Raw genomic sequence first — 24407 nt, 5'->3', positions numbered from 1 at the left:
AGCAAGTGACCCGTGCCCCATGCTGCAGAGGAAGGTGAAAGCCCCCAGGGTCTCTGCCAATCTGACCTGGGGAAAAATTCCTTCCCAACCCCAAGTGTGGCAATCAGGTGGACCCTGAGCATGTGGGCAAGACCCACCGGCCAGGCACCTGATTGCCTGATTCCCCCTAGGTGGGGCTCATTGTATAATCAGGTTGGCTTAGCCCATGGCTCTCAGCCCACCCGGCGAGCCGCTTCAGTTACAGAACCATAGAACTATAGTTGAGAAAATTGCACTAAATAAGATCTGTGTGTCATCGAGCCTTTCCCCAGCTTTCCCAGGATCAGAAGAGCAACGTAAACACCAGGCGATTTTCTGACTCTTCTAACTGCATTTATTCCAAACAATACATGTCCTTGGCACCTTACGCTGAATCCTTTCCTAAATACCTGGACATGTACGTGCTTTGTTACATCATTGTGTCCTAGCCCAGAAGTATAATCGTCCCTTGATGCATGTGTAAAATTCTTATTTAACATTAACGAAAAGTTACGTGCATTGGTGGAGAGGAGAATGTAGGTCTCACTACCCAATTTGGATGTGTAGGTGATGGTTGTGTGTGCAAAAACTGCCTATGGAACTGTAAAGGGCTAGACTGAACACATGGTCTTCTTCCTTTGATATATTTCAATGAGTGGAGTTTCAGATCAGAGGTGAGTTCCCCATCACGGGAGGTACTAGACACCTCAACTCTCATCAGTGTTGAACTCGGGTGGGCGGGGCGGGTTAGGGCGTGGGGGTGCCCAATTGGCCAGCTCCCCTGGGCACTGGCCCCAGTGGCCTAGTGGTTAATCCGCCCTATGCTGCAAGCTTCTGCTTCACAGAAGTGTGTGACCATATCTCAAGTAGGGATGAAGCCAGTCAGTGATGCTTCTTGCCTCCAGAACTCAGCGAGAAGTACAATACTACAAAACTAAGGCAGGCCCACGTGAGCCCATCTCAGCCAGCTGGATTGTGCTTTACATTTCAAGTGTGTAATAAAAACAGGCCCAAAGATGTGGATATAGAAAACACTTACATTCTAGAAGGATATCAGTTTCACTGAATAAAGCTAACTCATTCTGAATGCTGTTGGCGCACACACATACTCTAGGATTTAAATATATCCCAGTGCCCACCCAAACCAGGATCTTCATAGAGGATAAGTGGCAGCCCAACTTAGTCCCTTGCGATTAAAATCCTGGATATAAAGAAGTATCATTTTTCCTCGGTAGAAGGGGAGACTGTTTATCTGGGAAGCATTTCACGTCAAGCACAATAGGAAACTATTTAGATTTCCAAAACTAGGTTAGCGCATGACTTCCAAGCTGTCCGTCAGGAATACTTCAGAACATAAACATGTCTTTGCAGTGGGGTTCCGTGGAAAGCAGTCAATACCCTGAATCTTTCAGCCTGGTTTGATCACTGTTCATCTTCGTTTCAAAGTACTGCACTCACTTCAAACGCAACAGGGCCCATCGCTGGGAAAATGCTCTTGGAGGACAACAGACTCCAGACTCGTATTGGCAGTTCCAAATTAAATGGAGATGGGTTGTCTCTACAAAGGTATTTTTGTGACTGGCTTTATTTTTGCATAAATAATTCTGAAATATAAAGTTGTGGCTGAAACCGATGAGGAATGTAATCTAATTGTTAGAACAGGGCACTGCCTGCAGGACTCCTGGGGCCTACCTGTAACTTTCTCACTGAGCAACTGCATGATCCTAATGCTTCTGTAGTTGTATAAACTTCACAGGGGCCAATGGGGACAGAATTCAGGATTTTCTGCTCCAGAAAACAATAGCTTTCAATGAACGTTACTAGAGCTACATTCCTCAGCAGCCTGTAGAAGGTGATGAGTACACACCCACTTGAGCAGGCTTGGAATTCCATACAGCAGAGAGCAAGGCTGATTCATATGCTCTAGCCAGTACATTATCACTCAGATTTGCAAAGCCTCCTTAAGTGACTAAATATCTCAGGCTAAAAAGCCACATAGATACTCAGTTTTCCCATCTGTAAAGTGGGGATAATACTACTTGTTTGCGTACTCTGAGGGGGTGTAGTGAGGCATTGCTAATGAATAACTGTAAAGATCTTTCAGATTCAAGGACAAAATGCCCTAGAAGTGCCAAGAGTTACCTATTACTATTGAAACGAATGAAGAATGGTTTGGAAATACAGAATGAAAACAATGAAGTCCTGGGATTGCAAATATATGCAAAAATGAGGAGCCTAAATGTAGTAAGACTGTTAAGCAACTTCAGTACTTTCCAACACGCACGTCAACTGCAGGATTTCCTAATATTTTTTCTTTAATTTGGCACGGGCGAGAGAACATAGAGAGAATGGCGGCGAACAGCAGAGGCTAACAGCGGGAGTTTGCCTGGGAGCTGTCCAAGAGGAGGTACGCTAAGTGCTGCATTAGGGGGGCTGTGTTGGTGAGTATCTGAGTGCCTGCTGCTGGGACAGTTGGTCAGTTTGACCGTGTGCTTGATTGCTTGCTTGTTTGTTTGAAAAGTGTGAATTGGGAGTGCTTTGTTCCAGGTGGGCCTTGAGTGGGCCTGACTGGTATATAAGGGCAGTCAGCAGCGAACCAGCTGAGCGGCGAACAGCAGAGGCTAACAGCGGGAGTTTGCCTGGGAGTTCGCGTGGGGAGAGCGCACCGAGGCTTTTCTCTGAGTAGTTCCTGCAACAGTTGAGGAAGCTCTTAAGAGGACGGTGATATGGAAGGTGAGCGATCAGCTGTTGTAACCTGCACAGGTTGTGCCATGTTTGTCTTTCTTCCACAGGACAGAAGCGACTTTGTCTGTACAAAATGCAAGCTGGTCTCCATATTGGAAGAGAAGGTTCGAGGGCTGGAGAAACGAGTATCGACTCTGCGTTGCATAAGGGAAAATGAAGATTTCCTGGACAGACGTCAGGAGATGCTTCTACGGCCGCAATGTTCTGAAGATTCAGAGCAGGCACAGCAGGGACAGAAGGATTGTGAGGAGGTTTGGCAGCATGTGACCTCCAGAAGGAGAAAGAGGAGCGTCCATGCACCAGCAATGGAAATACAGGTGAGCAATCATTTCCATGTTCTCTCTACAGGTACTAATGCGGAGAGTGGACTAGATGACCCATCTGAGGGAAGGGAGCAGAAGGAGACTCCACCGATTGGAAGGCAAAAGATGCACTGTCCTAGGGATGGGGGTTCCACGACCACCACTCCCAAGAGGAGGAGGAGGGTGGTGGTGGTCGGGGACTCCCTCCTCAGGGGGACTGAGTCATCTATCTGCCGCCCCGACCGGGAAAACCGAGAGGTCTGCTGCTTGCCAGGAGCTAGGATACACGACGTGACGGAGAGACTGCCGAGACTCATCAAGCCCTCGGATCGCTACCCCTTCCTGCTTCTCCACGTGGGCACCAATGATACTGCCAAGAATGACCTTGAGCGGATCACTGCAGACTACGTGGCTCTGGGAAGAAGGATAAAGGAGTTTGAGGCGCAAGTGGTGTTCTCGTCCATCCTCCCTGTGCAAGGAAAAGGCCGGGGTAGAGACCGTCGAATCGTGGAAGTCAACGAATGGCTACGCAGGTGGTGTCGGAGAGAAGGCTTTGGATTCTTCGACCATGGGATGGTGTTCCAAGAAGAAGGAGTGCTAGGCAGAGACGGGCTCCACCTAACGAAGAGAGGGAAGAGTATCTTCGCCAGCAGGCTGGCTAACCTAGTGAGGAGGGCTTTAAACTAGGTTCACCGGGGGAAGGAGACCAAAGCCCTGAGGTAAGTGGGGAAATGGGATCCTGGGAGGAAGCACAAGCAGGAGAGCGCAAGAGGGGAGGACTCCTGTCTCATGCTGAGAAAGAGGGACGATCGATGAGTTATCTTAAGTGCCTATACACAAATGCAAGAAGCCTGGGAAACAAGCAGGGAGAACTGGAAGTCCTGGCACAGTCAGGGAACTATGATGTGATTGGAATAACAGAGACTTGGTGGGATAACTCACACGACTGGAGTACTGTCATGGATGGATATAAACTGTTCAGGAAGGACAGGCAGGGCAGAAAAGGTGGGGGAGTTGCGTTGTATGTAAGAGAGGAGTATGACTGCTCAGAGCTCCGGTATGAAACTGCAGAAAAACCTGAGAGTCTCTGGATAAAGTTGAGAAGTGTGAGCAACAAGGGTGATGTCGTGGTTGGAGTCTGCTATAGACCACCAGACCAGGGGGATGAGGTGGACGAGGCTTTCTTCTGGCAACTAGCAGAAGTTGCTAGATCGCAGGCCCTGGTTCTCATGGGAGACTTTAATCACCCTGATATCTGCTGGGAGAGCAATACAGCGGTGCACAGGCAATCCAGGACATTTTTGGATAGTGTAGGGGACAATTTCCTGGTGCAAGTGCTGGAGGAATCAACTAGGGGCAAAGCTTTTCTTGACCTGCTACTCACAAACAGAGAAGAACTAGTAGGGGAAGCAAAAGTGGATGGGAACCTGGGAGGCAGTGACCATGAGATGGTCGAGTTCAGGATCCTGACACAAGGAAGAAAGGAGAGCAGCAGAATACGGACCCTGGACTTCAGAAAAGCAGACTTTGACTTCCTCAGGGAACAGATGGGCAGGATCCCCTGGGAGAATAACATGAAGGGCAAAGGGGTCCAGGAGAGCTGGCTGTATTTTAAAGAATCCTTATTGAGGTTGCAGGAACAAACCATCCCGATGTGTAGAAAGAATAGTAAATATGGCAGGCGACCAGCTTGGCTAAACAGTGAAATCCTTGCTGATCTTAAACGCAAAAAAGAAGCTTACAAGAAGTGGAAGATTGGACAAATGACCAGGGAGGAGTATAAAAATATTGCTCAGGCGTGCAGGAGTGAAATCAGGAAGGCCAAATCGCACTTGGAGTTGCAGTTAGCAAGAGATGTTAAGAGTAACAAGAAGGGTTTCTTCAGGTATGTTAGCAACAAGAAGAAAATCAAGGAAAGTGTGGGCCCCTTACTGAATGAGGGAGGCAACCTAGTGACCGAGGATGTGGAAAAAGCTAATGTACTCAATGATTTTTTTGCCTCTGTCTTCACGAACAAGGTCAGCTCCCAGACTGCTGCACTGGGCAGTACAGCATGGGGAGAAGGTGACCAACCCTCTGTGGAGAAAGAAGTGGTTCGGGACTATTTAGAAAAACTGGACGTGCACAAGTCCATGGGACCGGATGCGCTGCATCCGAAGGTGCTAAAGGAGTTGGCGGGTGAGATTGCAGAGCCATTAGCCATTATTTTTGAAAACTCATGGCGATCGGAGGAGGTCCCAGATGACTGGAAAAAGGCTAATGTAGTGCCCATCTTTAAAAAAGGGAAGAAGGAGGATCCGGGGAACTACAGGCCAGTCAGCCTCACCTCAGTCCCTGGAAAAATCATGGAGCAGGTCCTCAAGGAATCAATTATGAAACATTTAGAGGAGAGGAAAGTGATCAGGAACAGTCAGCATGGATTCACGAAGGGGAAGTCGTGCCTGACTAACCTAATTGCCTTCTATGATGAGATAACTGGCTCTGTGGATGAGGGGAAAGCAGTGGATGTGTTATTCCTTGACTTTAGCAAAGCTTTTGATACGGTCTCCCACAGTATTCTTGCCGCCAAGTTAAAGACGTATGGGCTGGATGAATGGACTGTAAGGTGGATAGAAAGCTGGCTAGATCGTCGGGCTCAACGGGTAGTGATCAATGGCTCCATGTCTAGTTGGCAGCCGGTTTCAAGCGGAGTGCCCCAAGGGTCGGTCCTGGGGCCGGTTTTGTTTAATATCTTTATTAATGATCTGGAGGATGGTGTGGACTGCACTCTCAGCAAGTTTGCAGATGACACTAAACTAGGAGGCGTGGTAGATACACTAGAGGGTAGGGATCGGATACAGAGGGACCTAGACAAATTAGAAGATTGGGCCAAAAAAAACCTGATGAGGTTCAACAAGGACAAGTGCAGAGTCCTGCACTTAGGACGGAAGAATCCCATGCACTGCTACAGACTAGGGACCGAATGGCTAGGTAGCAGTTCTGCAGAAAAGGACCTAGGGGTCACAGTGGACAAGAAGCTGGATATGAGTCAACAGTGTGCTCTTGTTGCCAAGAAGGCTAACGGCATTTTGGACTGTATAAGTAGGGGCATTGCCAGCAGATCGAGGGACGTGATCGTTCCCCTTTATTCGACATTGGTGAGGCCTCATCTGGAATACTGTGTCCAGTTTTGGGCCCCACACTACAAGAAGGATGTGGAAAAATTGGAAAGAGTCCAGCGGAGGGCAACAAAAATGATTAGGGGTCTGGAGCACATGACTTATGAGGAGAGGCTGAGGGAACTGGGATTGTTTAGTCTCCAGAAGAGAAGAATGAGGGGGGATTTGATAGCAGCCTTCAACTACCTGAAGGGGGGTTCCAAAGAGGATGGAGCTCGGCTGTTCTCAGTGGTGGCAGATGACAGAACAAGGAGCAATGGTCTCAAGTTGCAGTGGGGGAGGTCCAGGTTGGATATCAGGAAAAACTATTTCACTAGGAGGGTGGTGAAACACTGGAATGCGTTACCTAGGGAGGTGGTGGAGTCTCCTTCCTTGGAGGTTTTTAAGGCCCGGCTTGACAAAGCCCTGGCTGGGATGATTTAGCTGGGAATTGGTCCTGCTTTGAGCAGGGGGTTGGACTAGATGACCTCTTGAGGTCCCTTCCAACTCCGATATTCTATGATTCTATGAATGTAGGCTATGGCCCTGGAGGTAGGATGGAGGTGAGGCTGTAAAACAGTTGATACATAATTATGTGTAAATATGATAGTTGGGACCTTCAAAAGGATTCAGCATTAACTTAACTCTTTTCCCACTGAAGTCAAAGGAAGTTTTACTTTTGATTCTAATGGGAGCAAAGTTGGGCCATTGCTAAGTGCTTTAGAAAATGACACCCTACAGAGATGGGGTGCTTTACAAATGATAGACAGACAGAGGAAGTCAAAGAAGCTATGACAATTTACAGCAGTTGAGGATCTGCTTTACAGTGTCCATCATACAGGCTAAGGGTCTTACTCCTGGGGGAATTATGGGGCACTGGACACATGGAGAATTCATGTCCCCCACAGATTTCTTTGCTTCCCCGCAGAAAAATGACTTTCCAACAGGTAAGCAAAGGGAAGCTGCAAAAGCAGTTACCCACCTCTCCCAGCAGCATGGGCGTGTTGTTTCAGGTGCCCGGAGCAGCCAGTCGAGAGGTAAATCACCGCTGGCATTGGGGTCAGGGGAACTGGAGATGCCTTGGCATGTGGCTCCTACCGTGCGTTGGGCTCAGCTGCTAGTCCTGGCTGGGTTGGGTGCGGGAGAGTATGGGACTTCCTCTTTCCCTGAAAAGAGTGGATGGGAGCAGGAGCAGGGCCAGGGCCAGGTCAGACCCACCCCCAGAAACCTCCATCAGCTGCAGGAAGCTCCACCCCCATCCCGCCCATTTCCGGACCCTATCTTCAGCTGTGGGTGGAGGGGTCTCTGAATGGGGATCTGCTACCCTGTCCACCCAATCCCTGTGCATCCAGACCCCCCCATACTCATACCCCTCTGCCGAGCCTCAGCCCACCACACCAAGCCCCCCACATCCGAGCCCTCACCCTGCCAAGCCTCATTCCCCACACTCAGAACCCCCCAATCCCGAGCTCCCCACACCTAAACCCCCACCCCCTGCATCCAGACCCTCCACACCCAAACCCCCCACCAAGCCTCACCCCCCTGAATATGGACCCTCACCCCTACATGCAGACCGCCTCCTACTGAGCCTCCTGGGCTCAAACCCCCACCCCGCCAAGCCCTATGGCCCCTTCACCTTGACCACCCCAATGGATCCCCTGCACCTGGACCACCACCTCACTGAGTCCCAACCAATTGCACGCACACTCCCACCCCAAGCCACACTCCTGCAGCACCCAGACCCCTCCGCTGAACCTGCCCACCCAGACCCTCCCTGCTGAGCCTCAACCACCTTTACCCTGGACCCCCCTGCAAAATCCCATTGCCCTTGCACCTGGAACCCTCCCAATGAACCCTTGAACATCCAGATCCCCCTCGCACCCAAAAGTCCCACTGAGCTGCCGGCACCCAGATTGCCCCACACAGAACCCTCTCACCCTACGTCTGGATCCCCCCACACTTGGATCTTGCAGGGCTGAGCCTGCCTGCACACACCTGCTGCTCCTGGTGTGGAGGGGCAGGGCACCAGAGTGTTTCTGGGGCAGGCCCAGCCCTTGCACTGTGTATGGGTCAGGTGCAGCCTCACTGCCGAACCCATGTCCTGGGGGAGTACAAACTTCAGGGTGATCTCCCACCTCTGTGTCGCCAGTGGCCTGTGCTTTCCTCTCCCATGCTGGAGCCTCCACATTTATTTATTGACAAATACAATTTGCAGAATTTTATAGAATTTTAAAATATTGTGCACAGAATTTTTATTTCTTTTGGTGCAGAATTTTTAATTTTTTGGTGCAGAACTCCCTCAGGAGTAGCCGGGTCTATCTCCCACAAGTAGAACAACTGAAGTCAGTGGGATTACGAACAGTGAGGATTCCAGGACAAGGCCTAAGCAGAACAATTAAGTTTCCATCAGGATTTCCTGCCCTGTTGCCTTGTTCCTTCACTGAAGATGTGGACGTGCCAATCCTAAAGTTGGATTTTTGTATCGGAACACTGCACTGGAAAATCTCTCTCCTTGAAAGAACCTCTGCATATTGGATCCATCAATGGCTGTTAGTCATGTGTTTCCCAGACGTATCTACCTGATTGCTTTTGCCAACTTTTTTCTTATAGACATCCTCATTCCTCATTCTCCCTGCAACATAGCACATCAGGGAGTGCAAGGGGAAAAAGTCAGTGTCTTTCAGAATGGATTAATGTTAATTAAGTTTGCAGGGGGAAAGAAAAGAGCTGAACTTGTGCTCTCTGTAGTTCAAGAAGCATGAAGTATTGCCATGTGCATCGATACACAGGAGGCTGCCCCTGACACACACAGAAAGTGGAGGAGTTGCTTTGCTGGGAAGTTCTGACTAAGCTAAAATGATGTCAAACACAGGAATTTAATCTCCAGGAAATGGAAAACAGATTGGTGTGATCCTCACTTGTAAGTAGCATGAACTGTAGTGAAGGGTGAACCACAAAGATTAGTTTGGCTCACAGAGGGATGAACAAGTCTGGATGCTTCTCTAACAGATCAGAAGTGGAGCTGGGTAATCTATTTGCAGCAAACCATTTAATGGATGAATTTTCTCTTTTCAGATGATCAGGAATGGACTTTGATTGTTAATCAAAATCATTCAATGGGTATTGTATGCAAACGTATTGTAAATTACTTGCTAACTGGTTCTTCAAGTAGTTGCTATTCATCATTTGTTAGTTCTGCTACAGGCAAGTTTGAGGAGTGCTTACTTGTACCGGTGAGCACTTACTCCCATAAGTAGTTCCACTGAAGTGAATGTACTCAACAACATAAGTACTCCACAATCTAGCCCTGTGAGCCTGGCCACCTAAATCACATGGTTTTGTTTCTGGATGACTTCCAAATCACCTGGGACTTTCAAGATGTCCATGTGAACACCTCAGCACTACTACAGGTATGAAAATGTGTTTGTAAGTGTATTTATGTGTGGAACCATGAATATTCTCAGCACTTTCCTTTTCAGCAACCATTCTTGTGAACCGAATTTTACTTGCAGAAATGTTGGCCAGAAGGATAATATGGAGAAAAGACCTTGAAACTTATTTTTCCCACCTTGTTTGTAGGAAATCATCCATATTAAATACTTGCTTCTACATATCATGCAGAATTACCTGCAGTTCTGCTGATAACCAAGCGAGTAGTTCTAATGATTACAACACATCCCACAAACTCCACTGTTAAAAAAGATGGCTCTGGAAGTAGAAAAGCTATCAGGTCAAATGTGTGAGGCCTCTTTGCATGACAGTGTGATAACAAAGGTAGGGAAAGTTGACACTGGATAGACTGAGTGACTGCAGACATACTGCAGACATACCTAGATAAATGGACAGTCCTTCAAACCACATGATGCCACTTTATACTGTTGTACCACTTGAGCTGGTACAAAGTGTAGCAGCACTTTAGTCCAGATTGATATCACCGGGAAATGAATCAGTCCAAAGGACAAATGCAACATGATCACTGACAGGGCAATCTTCTTTGTAATGGGCCAAATTCTCTGCTGGTATAAACGGGCACAGATACATCGTCTGAATTTGGTCCAGTATCTCCAGGGCTAGAGGGTCATTCTGTCTCCTTTCTGATTTATTCTGTAGCCTTTCTGATGAGGATGCCAATAAAGCTACCATATCATTGCCAATTCTGGCACTGGTTCCTGTCCTGTGGAGACTGGTCCCATGGGAGGGATGCCAGGAAAAGCAACCCATTTCCTGTAGGTCACCAAACAACCATAATGGGCCAGATCCAAAGACCATGGAAGTTCAGTAGAGTCTTCTTCAATGGATTTTTAATCAACTCTATGGAACTGAGTTGTGGCTTCCTTGGCCAAGGAACTAGGCACCTGGAACCTCTAGGAGCCCCTGCTCTGAGGCAGTCCATGCGACAGGCAGCCTAGGAGTGGGGGAGCCTGGTAGCTCGGGATCCCCAGCAGAGGGAGCTGCAGAACTGGGAATAATTTCAAAATTTTCTGGCAAAACTAATATTTTCTTTCAGAAGGTGCCTGATATCTGACAGGTGGCATAAACAGCATGCACAGACACTGGCCGTAACTAATACCTTGCTATGATGTGAGAGGGTCTTTACATTTTCATTGACAAGTTAACTCTGCTTCCCTACCCCTGATTTTGAAACCTTTCGCTATTTCCTTCCACCCCCCAATACTTACCTTGAGTGACTCAACCCCTGAAATAACTGTGATAGGGGAGATAAAATCACGAAGGACGATATTTTAGGGCCATGTAGGAATTCCACCATATTTCCGTGACTAAATTTCAAAAGCACTAAACAATCCTATTTCCCAACTTTAGGTTAGGCAATACATTCACATACACATGGACATGATCCCTATTTAATCCCCATCCCCTCCTCTTTGGAACCATTGCAAATTATATTGTCGTGAAAAAACAATGAATTATGGCTTTGATTCCCTTCTGTCCTGACTGTGATGGAGCTAGTGAAGGGAGGATGATCTAGAGGCTTGGATTAAATCCCAAAAGTTCACAGTAGAAATCAGGGATTGTTCCAGCACTGCCACCTGGAAACCATTCAGAGTGGGGAAAAGATATCCAACTTTTTTCCCATCTCAGAAGAGATTTGGTTCAGGGTAGGTTAAAGTTTCAGGTGAAGATTCATGCCAGTTCTTACTTGATCTGAACCAGTTCACCCATCCCCAGACAAAGGTGTTATTTTACATTATGTGCTATTTCTTTATCCTTCCTTTTCTAGCAAAACTTTACCTCATTTGACTTCAACCATTCCACTCCAAGAGTGAAATTCTGGCCCCAACTGAAGTCAAGTTTTCAGTCTATAGATCTCTCTTTCCCCCCCTTTCTTTCAATCTACCTTCACAATGTTCTTTGTCTTACCCCATCTTCCTTAAACATGGACCTCTGCATAGTTTGCCTTCTTCATTAGTAGACCATCCCTCCCATCTGTCCCGTTCTCCCCACTACCCCGCCAAAAGAAGCCATTTCAATGTTCACTTCAGAGACAGGTCAGAAATGCAAAGTTGACATCTAGATGTGGATCCAAGCTTTGCCAACATTTGCAGCTGTTCAGATCCAGAAGGACGGAAGCTCGCTGCAAAGTTGATATCCGCATTCAGACCTGAACTGCTCCAATTTGTGGGTGGGTTCAATTCTGGAATTTTGGTTTGGTATCATGGGCAGTTAATTGGCAGTTTGCTGTTCTGGGAAGCGCGATAAGAACTTTGAATGATGGACGTGATGGCTCTGCATAGCTCTGAGCACAGGGAAGAAGGATGGTTATTGGCATGTGAGAAGGGAGATTTCCAACCAGTGGGACGGTGTGCAGCATTATTTGTATTTTTGAAACTGATCCTTCTCATCTGTAATACCAGACTGCAGTTTACTACAAACACGGCTTTATTTCTGCAATTAATTAAACATATTGTTTCTTCTAAGACTTAGGCCCAGATCCTCAATGGTAGATAGGCGCCTAAGTCCCTTTGAGGAGCTGGGCCGTAAGCCTAGTGCTAATTAGAGAGAATTAAGTTATGCAAAAACTGCTATCCATACCAACTCCGGGCCTGATCCTGCAACGGGATCTTTGACGCCCAGGGACAGTTTTAGGGGCTGGGGTACAAAGTGCCTGTGCTGGGTGCCACCTTCCAGGGGGCGCTATACTGCTTAGCCACTTTTTTCTTCACTGATTGGCTGGCCCCGTTTTTCTTTGTTCGTTTCTTTTTGGCTCAGTTCTTAGGAGATGGGGGAGGGGGTGGCACGGAAAATATTTTCCACCTGGGCAGCAGAATGCTTAGGGACGTTCCTGCTCACACCCATGCAGATACCTAGAAATAAGAGCAATGCCCATATTCTGTGCAGCTTCAGGGCCATAGATTTCTTCCGCCCATGCCCAACAGCTATTCTTCTTGTTAACACAGCAAGTCTTAGATGGAGTAGATCCCATGCTCACAGCTAAAACAGCAGCATATAAAAATAACCAGTGAGCTAATTTGTTTGCTGCTGCACCTCCAGGTTACCTTCTGTGTGGTCAGTGCACCATTAATATTTCTTTAAAATCAACTGAGGCTAGGTCTACACTACCCGCCTGAATCGGCGGGTAGAAATTGATCTCTCGGGGATCGAATTATCGCGTCTCGTTGGGACGCGACAATCGATCCCCGAATTGACGCACTTACTCCACCAGCGGAGGTAGGAGTAAGCGCCGTCGACGGGGAACTGCGGAGGTCGATTTTGCCGCCGTCCTCACAGCGGGGTAAGTCGGCTCCGATACATCGAATTCAGCTACGCTATTCGCGTAGCTGAATTTGCGTGTCTTAAATCGACCCCCCCCCGTAGTGAAGACCTGCCCTGAGTGTCAGGGGACATTCAGATGCAGTCCAGGTGTGGACTGCTTGTGCTATCCAATACATTCAGCAGCTCAGTGTGTGTGCTGCTCAACCTGCCTGCAGCAGGTATATTCAAGGGCAAAATGTATTTGCCTGCATTACGCCTATTACTCTTACATGCAGATCCCATGCATTCTGGAACATACCTGGGATGTACCACAGGGGATTTTTAATAAGGTAAATTGACAGCAGGAATCCCATGGGTTTCATCATGATTGATACAATACAACCCCTAAGGAAGTAATAAAGCGGAGGCCATTGCATTTTGGTTTAGGGTGTCATACCCAAAAGTGCCTAAGGGCCAGATTTACGAAGGTATTTGGGCACCTAAAGCTGCAGATATGTGCCTAGTTAATATACACAAGTGCTGAAGCAGGTTAGATGCTTTGACTGTCATGGGATTTAGCTGCTCAGCCTGCCAAGGCATTTTGTAAATTCCATGAGATGCCGATCTATATCTTTATGTGCCTAATTACCTTGGTCAAGCGGAGCGTTAGGCACTTTTGAAAACATCTCCCTTAAATTCTAGTCCTCTCCATCAACAAGATCAAAATGTGGATTGTGATGAAATAAATATTTTTGAAATTGGATCAATTTTTTTAACCCGAAAAAAAAAATGTCCTCAAAATATATTTGTGGGGTGAGCTGGAACAATGTTTGGATTTTGTTTTTCTCTTGTGGATCTCATCACGGCCCCTAAATAGAGATTTCAGGCAATGAATGGCTAAACATACATCTCATAGCCTCGCCCCAAGATAACAGCAAACATTCTTGTCTTGTACCTCTTTCACTGAGGAAGGGAGCACATTCCACAGCAAATCAATCTTCTCTCTCGCTCTCTGCTCCTTCAGAAAGCAGGGAGGGGGGGAAATTTTGCCTCATACAGATTCCAATGACTTGAGCAGATCAGTGGCCGCAGCTGCTGCAAATTTAATTTGAAACAGCAGAACTAAAAGATCAATTCCGGAAGCACCTGCGGCCAATGATGCTTCTCTGTTGTGCAAGAATTCTCAGAACCTACTCCATCCTTCAGCCGCACGCCAAAGCTTTACGTACTGCATACAGTGTCATAGCCAACAAAGTGCACGGTAGTACTTCTTTCCATCAAACCACTCTGTTGGGTGCTATATTTAATGATATGTTCTTGCTGAATGGAACAATATAAGCTGTGCTTTTATTTCCATCCTTAACCTCTTGGGGCTAGGCAGCAGAAATTAATTACCATCCTTCTATATAGGCCTCTCATCCCAGTGGAAGCAGCAAGAGGCAAGCCGCAGCTGATACCTATATACTCTGCCAAACCAAAGAAAGGTACAGCATTCCTCCATGACTTGGCAGCAGGTGAGGAGCATGGCCTTTGAGATGGCCTCTCCTACAGTTCTTATGCACAGGAGAGCTTGGGTACCACAGTTGTCCCTATCACAAGAGCATACAAAGGTGAGAAGTCTACTCAGGTCCTCCTCCATGGATCCATGCAAAGGCCTGCTCACAATCTGGCCCTTCACTTTCATGGACTCAGGAAGATGATTGTCTCTGCTATTCTTAGCTAGGTTTTATTTTTGGTTGAATGTATATAATTAAGCTTTCAAGGTAAAACACTTCAGATTTTATTCTTTGGATTCTGCTTTTGTGCTGTTTGAGTCTCGCACTTCTTCTAACAGACATGATGAAATCCTGTAGGTATTTCTGGAGAGAATCTGAATATATTCTTATGCTTTCTGAAACTCAAATAGATTTCAGAGCCTAGATAAAATGACCTAAGGTGACATCTCTTGGCTATGAAGCTATTCACAGCTTTCTTTAATTTTCCTTTAGACTAATGAAATTCAAACTATTTATGGAATCCCAGAATCTGAGACATCAAAGACAAATGTGCCTTATTGGTCCATCTCCCTGCCAAGGTAGGATTGTTCCCTGTAGCATGAAACACCATCTAGTGTTTTGTCAAAGCTAGTTTAAAAGTTCCAGATAATGGGTCTTATGACTTTTCTCTAGAAAGACTGTCCTACAGCCTAATATATCCCACTGTCAGGAAACTTCTCTTGATGTCTAGCCTAAACCTTCCCTTCCTTAATTTCACCCCTTTACACCAACGTAAACCCCCACGTGCTACCCTAAACGATTCCTCTCCATCAATGCTCCAACCATTCAAATATTGTGACCCCCCGGTTAGCATTCCCTTGGCCAAGCTATAGACATTTATCCATCTTAATTTTTCCTTGCCAGTCAATCCATCCATTCTGCCCATGCCCCCAACCAAACAAGTGTCCAGCCAATCTTCTCTGAACTCCTTTCACTTTCTTAACCGCCGTTTGCCAATGTGGTAGCACAGAGGACCTGGTTCCCTTCTCTTTTATGCCACTGTAACCTCAGCAGAGTTACTCCTAGTCTACGCTGGCATAAGTGAGAGGAGACTCAGACTCACTATTTCACGTGCAGTCCTTCAAAGATCATGCAGAAAGCAACCATGCTCCATAAAGTGATGTCTCCCTGCATGTGACTCAAAACTGTCTGGACCTTTTTATTCTAGCCAAACTCATGTTTAATTTGCTGCCCATTACCACTGCAAGGTGTCTCTTTTAGCAGTAGAACTTTCCAGGTCTTCCCCTCCCTTTTTGTGTATTGGTACTTATTTTGATTTAAATGGTTAAAAATATAAAGACATCTACACAAGGCTCTAGATGCCCTATCACTCTATTAACAGATTTAAAAATTTTATTAAGATGATGTTAAAAAAAAAGTGAACAGAGTTTGAGCATAGACGTTTCTGGTTATCAGGGAATAATGTACAGATTATCGAGGGTGCAAAGTTTGGTTTAAGATAAGGAATACAGAATTTGCAATATCCCCAATTGGGGGTAAAAGGTTGATGGGTCAAAGTACAGGCATTGAGATATGAGGGTATGAAGTTCATAGAGTGGCTATGTTCGGGTGTGGAGTATAGTGAGTGGATATGATGATGAGGATGGATTGACTCTCATTTTGTGAGATTTAATATTCAGGGAGTTTATGGTTCCAGTTCATATGATCCAACGGAGAAGGTCACTTGGGCCCTTTCTCGTAGTGGGAGAACGATGTCGCTCGGGCTCACGCTGAGTTTACAACATAAACTCAGCACCATTAAACAGTCAATCAGATAGGAACTCAGCCAATTGGTTGTCTCCAAAAAAAGTCCTTTCTGCTCCTTCATCATTCTGGGAGCATATCCTCAACCCTCTCCAAAACCCGCATCAGACAGATGTCTTTTGCAGCATGCCCAGAGGTAGCCAAATACAGACTATTCCAGACCCAGGGGGGAAGCACTTTCCAGGGTCCCCACTTGTCAGCAGCCTCCTTGCTTTTGCAATGGGGAACCAGTGGGAGTATGGCAGGGGGAGAAAGGGAATCCTTCAGGTAGGCAGTACATGTGGTTTCAATTATTTTCCTTTCAGTGCACTAGGTTCCATGTTTCCAAACCCAATCTCCCTTTTCTGTTTTCTGTCTGTCTCTGAACTTGCTAAGTTTTTTTTTTAATATTTCCTCTGTTCTGAGTGATGCTTGCAAATTAGTATTGCCTGTAAATTTCATTAACATGCCATTTACACCTTCTTTTAAACCACGAGTGAAGACATGGAGTAAGATCTCACCCATGGCTGACTGATCTGTCCGTCTAGGCATTTATACCATGTTCATCAATGTAGTATCCAACCCTGATAGAATACTACTAGACCCCTCCTCGATCCATCTCACATAGAATCATAGAGGGCTGGAAGGGATCTCAAGATGTCATGCAATCCATCCACCCATGCAGAAGCAAGTTTAAGTATGCTTCCTGATAGGTGTTTGTCTAACGTACACATAAATATCTAGAACTCCTCTCTATCCCTTCACATAGTTGCTACACTACAGAATGCAAGTTTTCTACAACTCTTTTTTATGGGAGCAGAGAAACACAGACATCATGATTCTAGGAGACAGAATATAACATTTTACTAAGTCTCCCATATAAAACTCAACCTGGACCTGGAGGACCAAGAACTTTATGGTTTTAACTAGAGGTGCTCAAAAATCTTCAACCGAAATGTTTTTCAACAGAAAAGTGGGTTTTTGAATAAATGACTTTTTTTTTTGTGGCAGAAAAGGTGTTGGATTTTTTTGTTGGAAAACAGAAAGCCCCAAACCTGAAAATTGTTTTTATTTTGTTTTTATTAACTGGCAGAAATATCCATTAACATTTTGATGAAAACTAACTCTTTTAGTGGTTTTAGTTTTCATCAACATTTTCTATTGGAAGAAAAAAAAACATTTTCTGACCAGCTCTATTTTCAACTTAACTCCACAAGCTCTTCTCATTTTTACAAGTGATTCCGATCTTTCTGCTCCAATGAATTTCCAAATCATATCTGAGCATATGCCCTTCCTTCCCTCTTGTATCTTTTCATTTCTTTCTCCATCTGATATTATTTAACTCTGAAGTTTTATTGCTGAATAAACTCTGTGAAGTATTCAGGATAAACTTTGTGTCAGAGATACTTATGGGCCATTAAGCTTTATCATATTCTATATGAAGGATTACAGGAGTTTTGCAAACAAGGTCCAATCAGCCAAATGTTAAGACTATATGAATCTAGACAGTGTTTTTGTACAGAGAATACAACCAGACAAGATTCATTAGTCCTGCAATTAATCCCGTTAATGAAACTCACCTCATATTTGTATTGTGCACTGTTAGTCCCACCAGGGACAGGAAAATGCTACTAACTGTGGCAGATTTGGCAATTTCCTGCGATATTCTTGAGAGACCGTATTGAATTATGTTTAAGTATCTTTGGAGACCATTGTATTAAATGAATTGTTTATGTATTCTTGTGGGCTGGGATTGTATGTAACCTCTGCTGGGGGAAGGGGGGGGCGTGGATGTGATAGGTGCGCGAGCTATGTGCCAGGCAAGAATGGGCTTTTGGAACAAAAGATATTACGTTGTTTTCCTGGGAATTTCCCCGGAGAAGTGAATGCGAATTCCGCACCTTTGGGCACGCAAAAATCCAGCCTTTTGAAACTATGCCCTGAGGAGTGAGCCATTGTTTGCTGGTCACCACTTACAAGAGGCCAAGATCAAAGTGCCAAGCGGTATAAAGTAAAGACTGAACTATTCTTGGTGGTGCTGGTTCTGATCTGAGACAGTTATGAATTTGTAACCCACAGGGAAAACCCAGCGTTTTTGAAGAACTGACACCTACCAGAGCCTGAGGCTGGAAATGGGGTGATTTGGGGTAAAGCCTTTTAGCATGCACATAGGTTCTTTTATTGTTTTTAATATGTTTTCTTGCTGATTATTTTTTACCTTAACAATAAATGTTCTTGCTTATACAGAGTGGTGTACAAACACCGTGGGCCATTATGTTGTTCGCAGCCTCTGGAGAGCAGGGGTGGTGGAACAATTTGTATAGTGAGGATGCTGAGGGACATTGACTCAAACTATAAACCCTGTATATGATGGAAACCACTTCCAGCCAGGGGGTGCTGCAGCACCCCCCCCCCCGCACCCCTAGTTCCAGTACCTATGCTGGAGAGAAAGCAAAACACAGACTCTGGCCAGTTTAGACCATCTAGCTTGCTGGGCAAAGCACAGTCCAGGCAGGGAGTTGGTACATCCAGGAAAAACCCCCCTAGTCAGAAGGAAGTGAGATGTGGGTCTCTGCCCAAGAGAGGTGATAGCTGAGGAGCCGGGAGCCTAGAGTGGGTGCCCTGGGTGGACCATAGAGGGGAACACATGTGCGATTGCTCAGAACAGTGGCACTAGCACTTATTCCTAGCACGGGATTGCTAACAATCTTATGAAGAAATGTCAGCCAATGTTATCTCCAGGGTGCACAGGGGAGGAGACAGTGCAAAGATAATGCATTTCCTTGGATACTTCCAGAGAGGAGAAGATCATTACAAAACACTCCTCTCCGGATGTGTGCTTTGTCTGGGACACGGATGCACAAAAGGGCCCTTAAGGGAAAAATCAACATCCCTGTGGAGGAAAAAGGGGCCTGGCATAAACAGGCATCAACCGTAGCTCAAGTGGCAGCTACATTTCCAGCAATGCACCGTAGCCCTGCAGCGTTGAGGTGACTACTGCCCCGGGGAGAGGGGAAGAGGCAGCGGGAAAGCTGCCAGGGGAGAAGCTGCCAAGGACAGTGGCGTTTCTTAATGAGTAAAATAACTCAACAGAATGGTACCACCTCTCAGTACATTGATCTGTTCTTGTTTTCACCACAGTGCATCTGATCTGGTCTGAATCATAGGTGCTCCCACACCCCTTGGCTTGAAGTGGTTTCCAGAGTTTATCACAGAATAGCAGGGCTGGAAGGGACCTCAGGAGGTCATCTAATCCAACCCCCTGCTCAAAGCAGGGCCAATCCCCAGACAGATTTTTGCCCTAGATCCCTAAATGGCCCCCTCAAGGACTGAACTCACAACCCTGGGTTTCACAGGCCAATGCTCAAACCACTGAGCTATCCCGCTCTCCTACAGTTTAAACGCTAATTGTTGTATTTCCAATAAACAAGGCATATTGCCTTTCCCCCTGAAAAAGATCCCGTGTGCTTCTTATAAGCATAACATCAGCACCCCCAGTATACAAATTGTTCCAGCAACCCTGGTGTGAATAAGCAGTGTCTATGTCATCTAAACCTACAGGGAGCTACCTCCTGCCACAGTATCACACATTTTTGATGTACATTAGCTGACACTTGAGATGCCTTCCATTGAAACGAGTACCTGAACTTTTATAGGGAAGAAGGTAACTCACCCTCTTCGCTCACCAAAATAATCTTGCTCACTCGGAGAAAGAGAGAGAGAGAGAGAGAGATTAAAGGATCTACAGGCAGCTGCTTACTTTCCAATGGGTTGTCCAGCAGGTGTATGCTCCACTTCAAAGCCTGCTTGTCTCAGCACATCAATCACAGTATTGTTACCCAGGAAGTGACCTAAAACATGGACAGAAAAACAGCAGCGTCACTCAAACTGCTCCTTGAGGGTCCTCCCTCCTGTCGACCCAAGCTAGGAGGAGTAGATTACCAAAGACAGGGCTGGCTCCAAGGGCAAGCAAGTCAGGTCAAGCAACTGGTTGGGGCCCAGAAGAGACTCAGCTACTCACACCCTGGTCCACTACTGCTCTTTGGGCAGTAGGAATGGGACTAGCCAACTCACAGCCTGACGCGCTGCCCCCTACGGGCCAGGGATTGATCGAAGGGGTAAGCAACTCAAGGGCCAATTCTTCCACAGTCACTTGGAGCCTGCAAATTGTTGTGGTAGTTCTGTAGAGCTGCCATTTTAAACACAAGCTCACACTCTAAATCACCCCCTCACCCGGGTTTTACAATTGTTCCTGCAAAAGGTGAGAGAAGTATTATTAGTAACCCTATCCGATTTCAGATTAGGCTTCGATTCAGGAGTAAGACTGGGTGGAATGCAGGACTAGATGACCTCCTGAGGTCTCTTCCAACCCTAATCTTCTATGATACAAATACTCTGCTAAATACCACAGTGTCATCAGACCATGTTTCTATCCCTTGTTACCTAGTGTTCCTAACATTTGTGTGAATGGGTCAGGCTTGTGTGATTGTTTAGGGTATAGTTGTTTCTCTAGGATAATTGGCTAAAGTGGGACTCAGAGTGGCTAGTTCTTATGCTGGTTCTCTGCACATCGGTGAATTTCAGCATTGATTGCTAACCCCAACCATTAAAAAAAATCATGAGATCAGCTTAAAAATCAGGAGATTAATAAGAATGAATTTTGGATTCTTTTCATTGGTCTGTGGGGTTTCGAGCCTTTGGGATTTGTCATAAGGGCGCCTTTACCCCATACTGCCCTGTTGGCTGAGTGTACTAGGGTTGGCACCCCCGCCCCCCTTAGTTTCCCTTTCCGAGGTTGGTCTTCTCAGCTTCCCAGATACAGGTCTGTGTGGGAGATGTGGCTTAGCTCGCCAGCCAAGTCACAACAAATGTAATCCCTTCTAAGGTACCAAGAGTCCAAACAGAAAAGTTCTAAGCAAACAAAAACGTTCTTCTACCCTTCAGGCCTTCTCTTCAGCCCACCTGCTGGGCCTTGTTTGCAGCCTCTTTCTCAAGCCCCACCTCCTCCCTGGGCTTCAGAGCCTAAGCTGCTGCTGAAGCTATTTTTAGTGCCATAATGCAAGCCCGAGTCTGTCAACCCAGGCTCTGAGACTTGCTGCTGTGGGCAACCACTTGCGTGTATACGCACCCTAAGGATTCAAGGGTAATGCAGTCTCCAGTCTCTTTTAAGCCTTGGTCTCCCTGCCTAAACTGCCAACAAGGATGCTAATTAGTATCAGTTGTGAGGGTGATGTGATTATAGGGGTTTTAGTGTAACCCACAAGCATCATAAACAGTTTTTAGCCAAAAGACATTTCTTTAAACTATTCAAATCACATTTGCAGGCCCTAACTTGTTCCAGGATTCCACTACCTCCTTTTCAGAAACATAAAAATTTGATTTCCCCCCTGACTAACTTGCTTATAACTAAAGCCAAAGGACCAGTCCCAAAAATGTGTTCCACACCCTCAGAGAGGAGAGCAATATGACATTTGTGAGCGATTAATTTGATTTGATCATAACTGGATTTTTTTTAAGCAATGCCAGAGCAAACAAAGGCCCGATCCTTCAATTGGTTGAACAGAGAGCTGCAAATGGAATCGGGAACAAAGATGTTTCCGTGTTCATACGCCAAGGTCCTAGTTTTTCTTGACATGGAATTCAAGTTGCCAACATTTTTATTTGTGGGAACAAGTGTCCTGAATCTTATTAACCGTTGACCTTTACATCATAATACCAAAAGAAATCCCATTATAATTCTTCATAGCTCTTAATTCATTTAGTCCTGGCAAAAAGTAGCATAATGACAACCCTAAATCCTCATCTATTCAACAGTCATGACCAGGGCATCAGCGTTACCAGCTTCCCAACAATGCACTGTAAATACATTCAGGGGTGAGAGAGATTTTGGCCTTCCGATCATTTGGCTTCTCTGTTAAGACTGCCAACAAGGATGCCACTTGTGGATCTGGCTGGCTTTTGTTGAGTACTTAAGTTATTTAGGGTGAGGAAAGTATGGGATGGTGGCAGTTTTGCTCTCACTGCATTCCAAAATTGGACACACTTGTTTTCTGCCTTCCGGAATTTGTAGTGGACTGAAATACTACAGTGTTCGGGATGACTTGTATTAATTAACAATTTTTGTCATGCAGACAACTGTCCACCAGGATGTGGACAGAGACCATTAATCATTTCACCCAACAGTTTTTGGATTCTATCAACATTTGTTCATTATTTACCTGGAAGGAGTCAAACCAGACATGTAAATGTGAAAAGGCCTGCAATCCATCACTGTGCCTTGAGCCCTCTAGTCTTCTGCCTTAATTATTCATTAGGAAAACATCCCAATGGTATCGGAGGGGTGCTTAAGGTTTGCCCAGAAATTGCAGGGGATAATAGAAGTTCCTGCTAAGTGTCAGAACCAAAGACTGTTCTTGAGATCAATATTTTTCAAAGCAGATAGTTGGTACTAGAGTTGGAGCCCACTTACTCCAATGTCCAGCAGACTATCTCTCAAAGGAGCTAACCATTCCCTGAAAGATCACTGTGGAAACAGCAGAGCTGGTTTTGAAGTGAGAAACAGGCCAGACAGCATAAGAATCTAACTATAAACACCCTAATAATGCAGACTGTGTAGGGTCAGAAGTTTGTCTCTCTTGGGGTACCCAAGTATTTTCAAAGAGTACCTGCCTGGATGAGCCAAGTCCAGAGGGATTCAATCAAAAATGCTAGCGTATACAGCCAAGCAATAGGCCAGTCATCTCATCTCTTCGGTCACAGCCCTACGCCCACTGAAATCAACTGGAGTCTTTACATTGACATCAGAGGGCTTTTGGACAATGCCCTAATTTATAACTAAACTGACTCTTTTATCAGTGAAACACTTTAATAAGCAGCATAGTGTGGAGCCTACTATACAAGTCTTCTTCAATCCAACCTATTTGATTTTGCCTAAATGGCAGAATCTGAAACCCTTTAACTTCCCCCATTCATGCATCCTTCCCACTTTGCTGTGTCTTGTTTGCAATGATACTTGAATGTTGACCAGTTTTGCCTTGCTGCTCACTTTACTTCTCCTCTCCGCAATATTCATTTATTTCCCCCCCCCCCTTTTGGAATAAAAGTTGCTGTGCGCAACTTCTTATCTCTCCATGAATGGATCTGAAGATATGTTCTAGCTCAACTTGAAGCTATAGGGTTGATTCAGGAAGCACTGGATGAAATTCTATGGCCAGACTAGATGATCACAATGGTTCCTCCTGGCCTTAAAATCTACGAAAATTGCACACACACTGTGATCTTCCTTGGTGGCACATATCCTGAGCTTAGCACTATCTTTGTTAACAATTTACAGCAGCGTATGATTTTCAATGGATCAGTTGGCCAAATGAATGCCAATTTCACCAGCACACTCGCAGGTATTTCAGTCCATTGTGAACTAATTCCCCGCACTTCCTACTTCCTGCCACTTTATCACTAAAGCTGTTAAAAAAAAAAAGAATAAAGATTTTGTAAAATTCTTTTTATTTCTAGAATGGTTTGGGTATATTTCATTCTCTCTCCACCTACTGAAAAATAGCAATACCATTTTTGCTAAAACTTTCCAAATTGTCAGAATTGTCAAAGAAGAAGACTGGAAAATATCTCCCTAAAAGGTAAAAACTTTAGGAAGTTATAATTATTGAAAACTTTGTGCACGTGGAAATAGATAGATAGATGGATAGTTTAGATAGATAGATTAGATAGATAGATAGATGGATGTCAGGTCTTCTGAGCTGCTACTCACTATTCTGAACCTGGATGAAAAATCCCTTTAGTATTATCCTGATTTATTGTGACAGTTGATGAGTGCTAGGGCTAAAAAGGTCAGAATATCTACTGTCCTGGGAATGCCTAGTAAATATGCAGAGAAAAGCAGCTGAAAGGAGAAATAGAAGACCTGCCACACAGAGGTTTATGCGGTAATTCCAATATGAGGCACAAAGATGAATACTGCAAAATCTCCACTAACAATTTAAGTTAAAATAAGTTTCATTGTTGCAAATAAACCATGACAATAACACACTGGGTATTATATTTCTGGGTTTAGAAGGATTTGATTTTTATCAGTAAATGTTAATTTCATCGTATACACACAGACTGACAAAATATTTCCCTCTATAATAATCAAAATCTACAGACAGTTTGATATAAGGATATTTACTTTGCATATTTTGACATGCAATGTTGACAACTTG

At 45.3% G+C, this 24407-nt stretch overlaps 1 protein-coding gene across 3 annotated transcripts in view; it reads right to left on the bottom strand.

Annotated features, from left to right (window-relative positions):
- TRABD2B (TraB domain containing 2B) overlaps nucleotides 1-24407 on the bottom strand; it is a 399542-nt gene that overhangs the window by 45289 nt on the left and 329846 nt on the right. For all 3 annotated transcript variants that reach the window (XM_054037760.1, XM_054037762.1, XM_054037761.1), the window contains one exon: nucleotides 19952-20042. In XM_054037760.1, coding sequence (XP_053893735.1) covers nucleotides 19952-20042 — 91 coding nt within the window. The remainder of the gene's footprint in view (nucleotides 1-19951; nucleotides 20043-24407) is intronic.

The sequence above is a fragment of the Malaclemys terrapin genome, chromosome 8 (genome assembly GCF_027887155.1).
Source record: "Malaclemys terrapin pileata isolate rMalTer1 chromosome 8, rMalTer1.hap1, whole genome shotgun sequence".
NCBI lineage: Eukaryota > Metazoa > Chordata > Testudines > Emydidae > Malaclemys > Malaclemys terrapin.
Note: the sequence above shows the minus strand (reverse complement) of the source record. Positions and strands in the feature narration are given on the sequence as shown.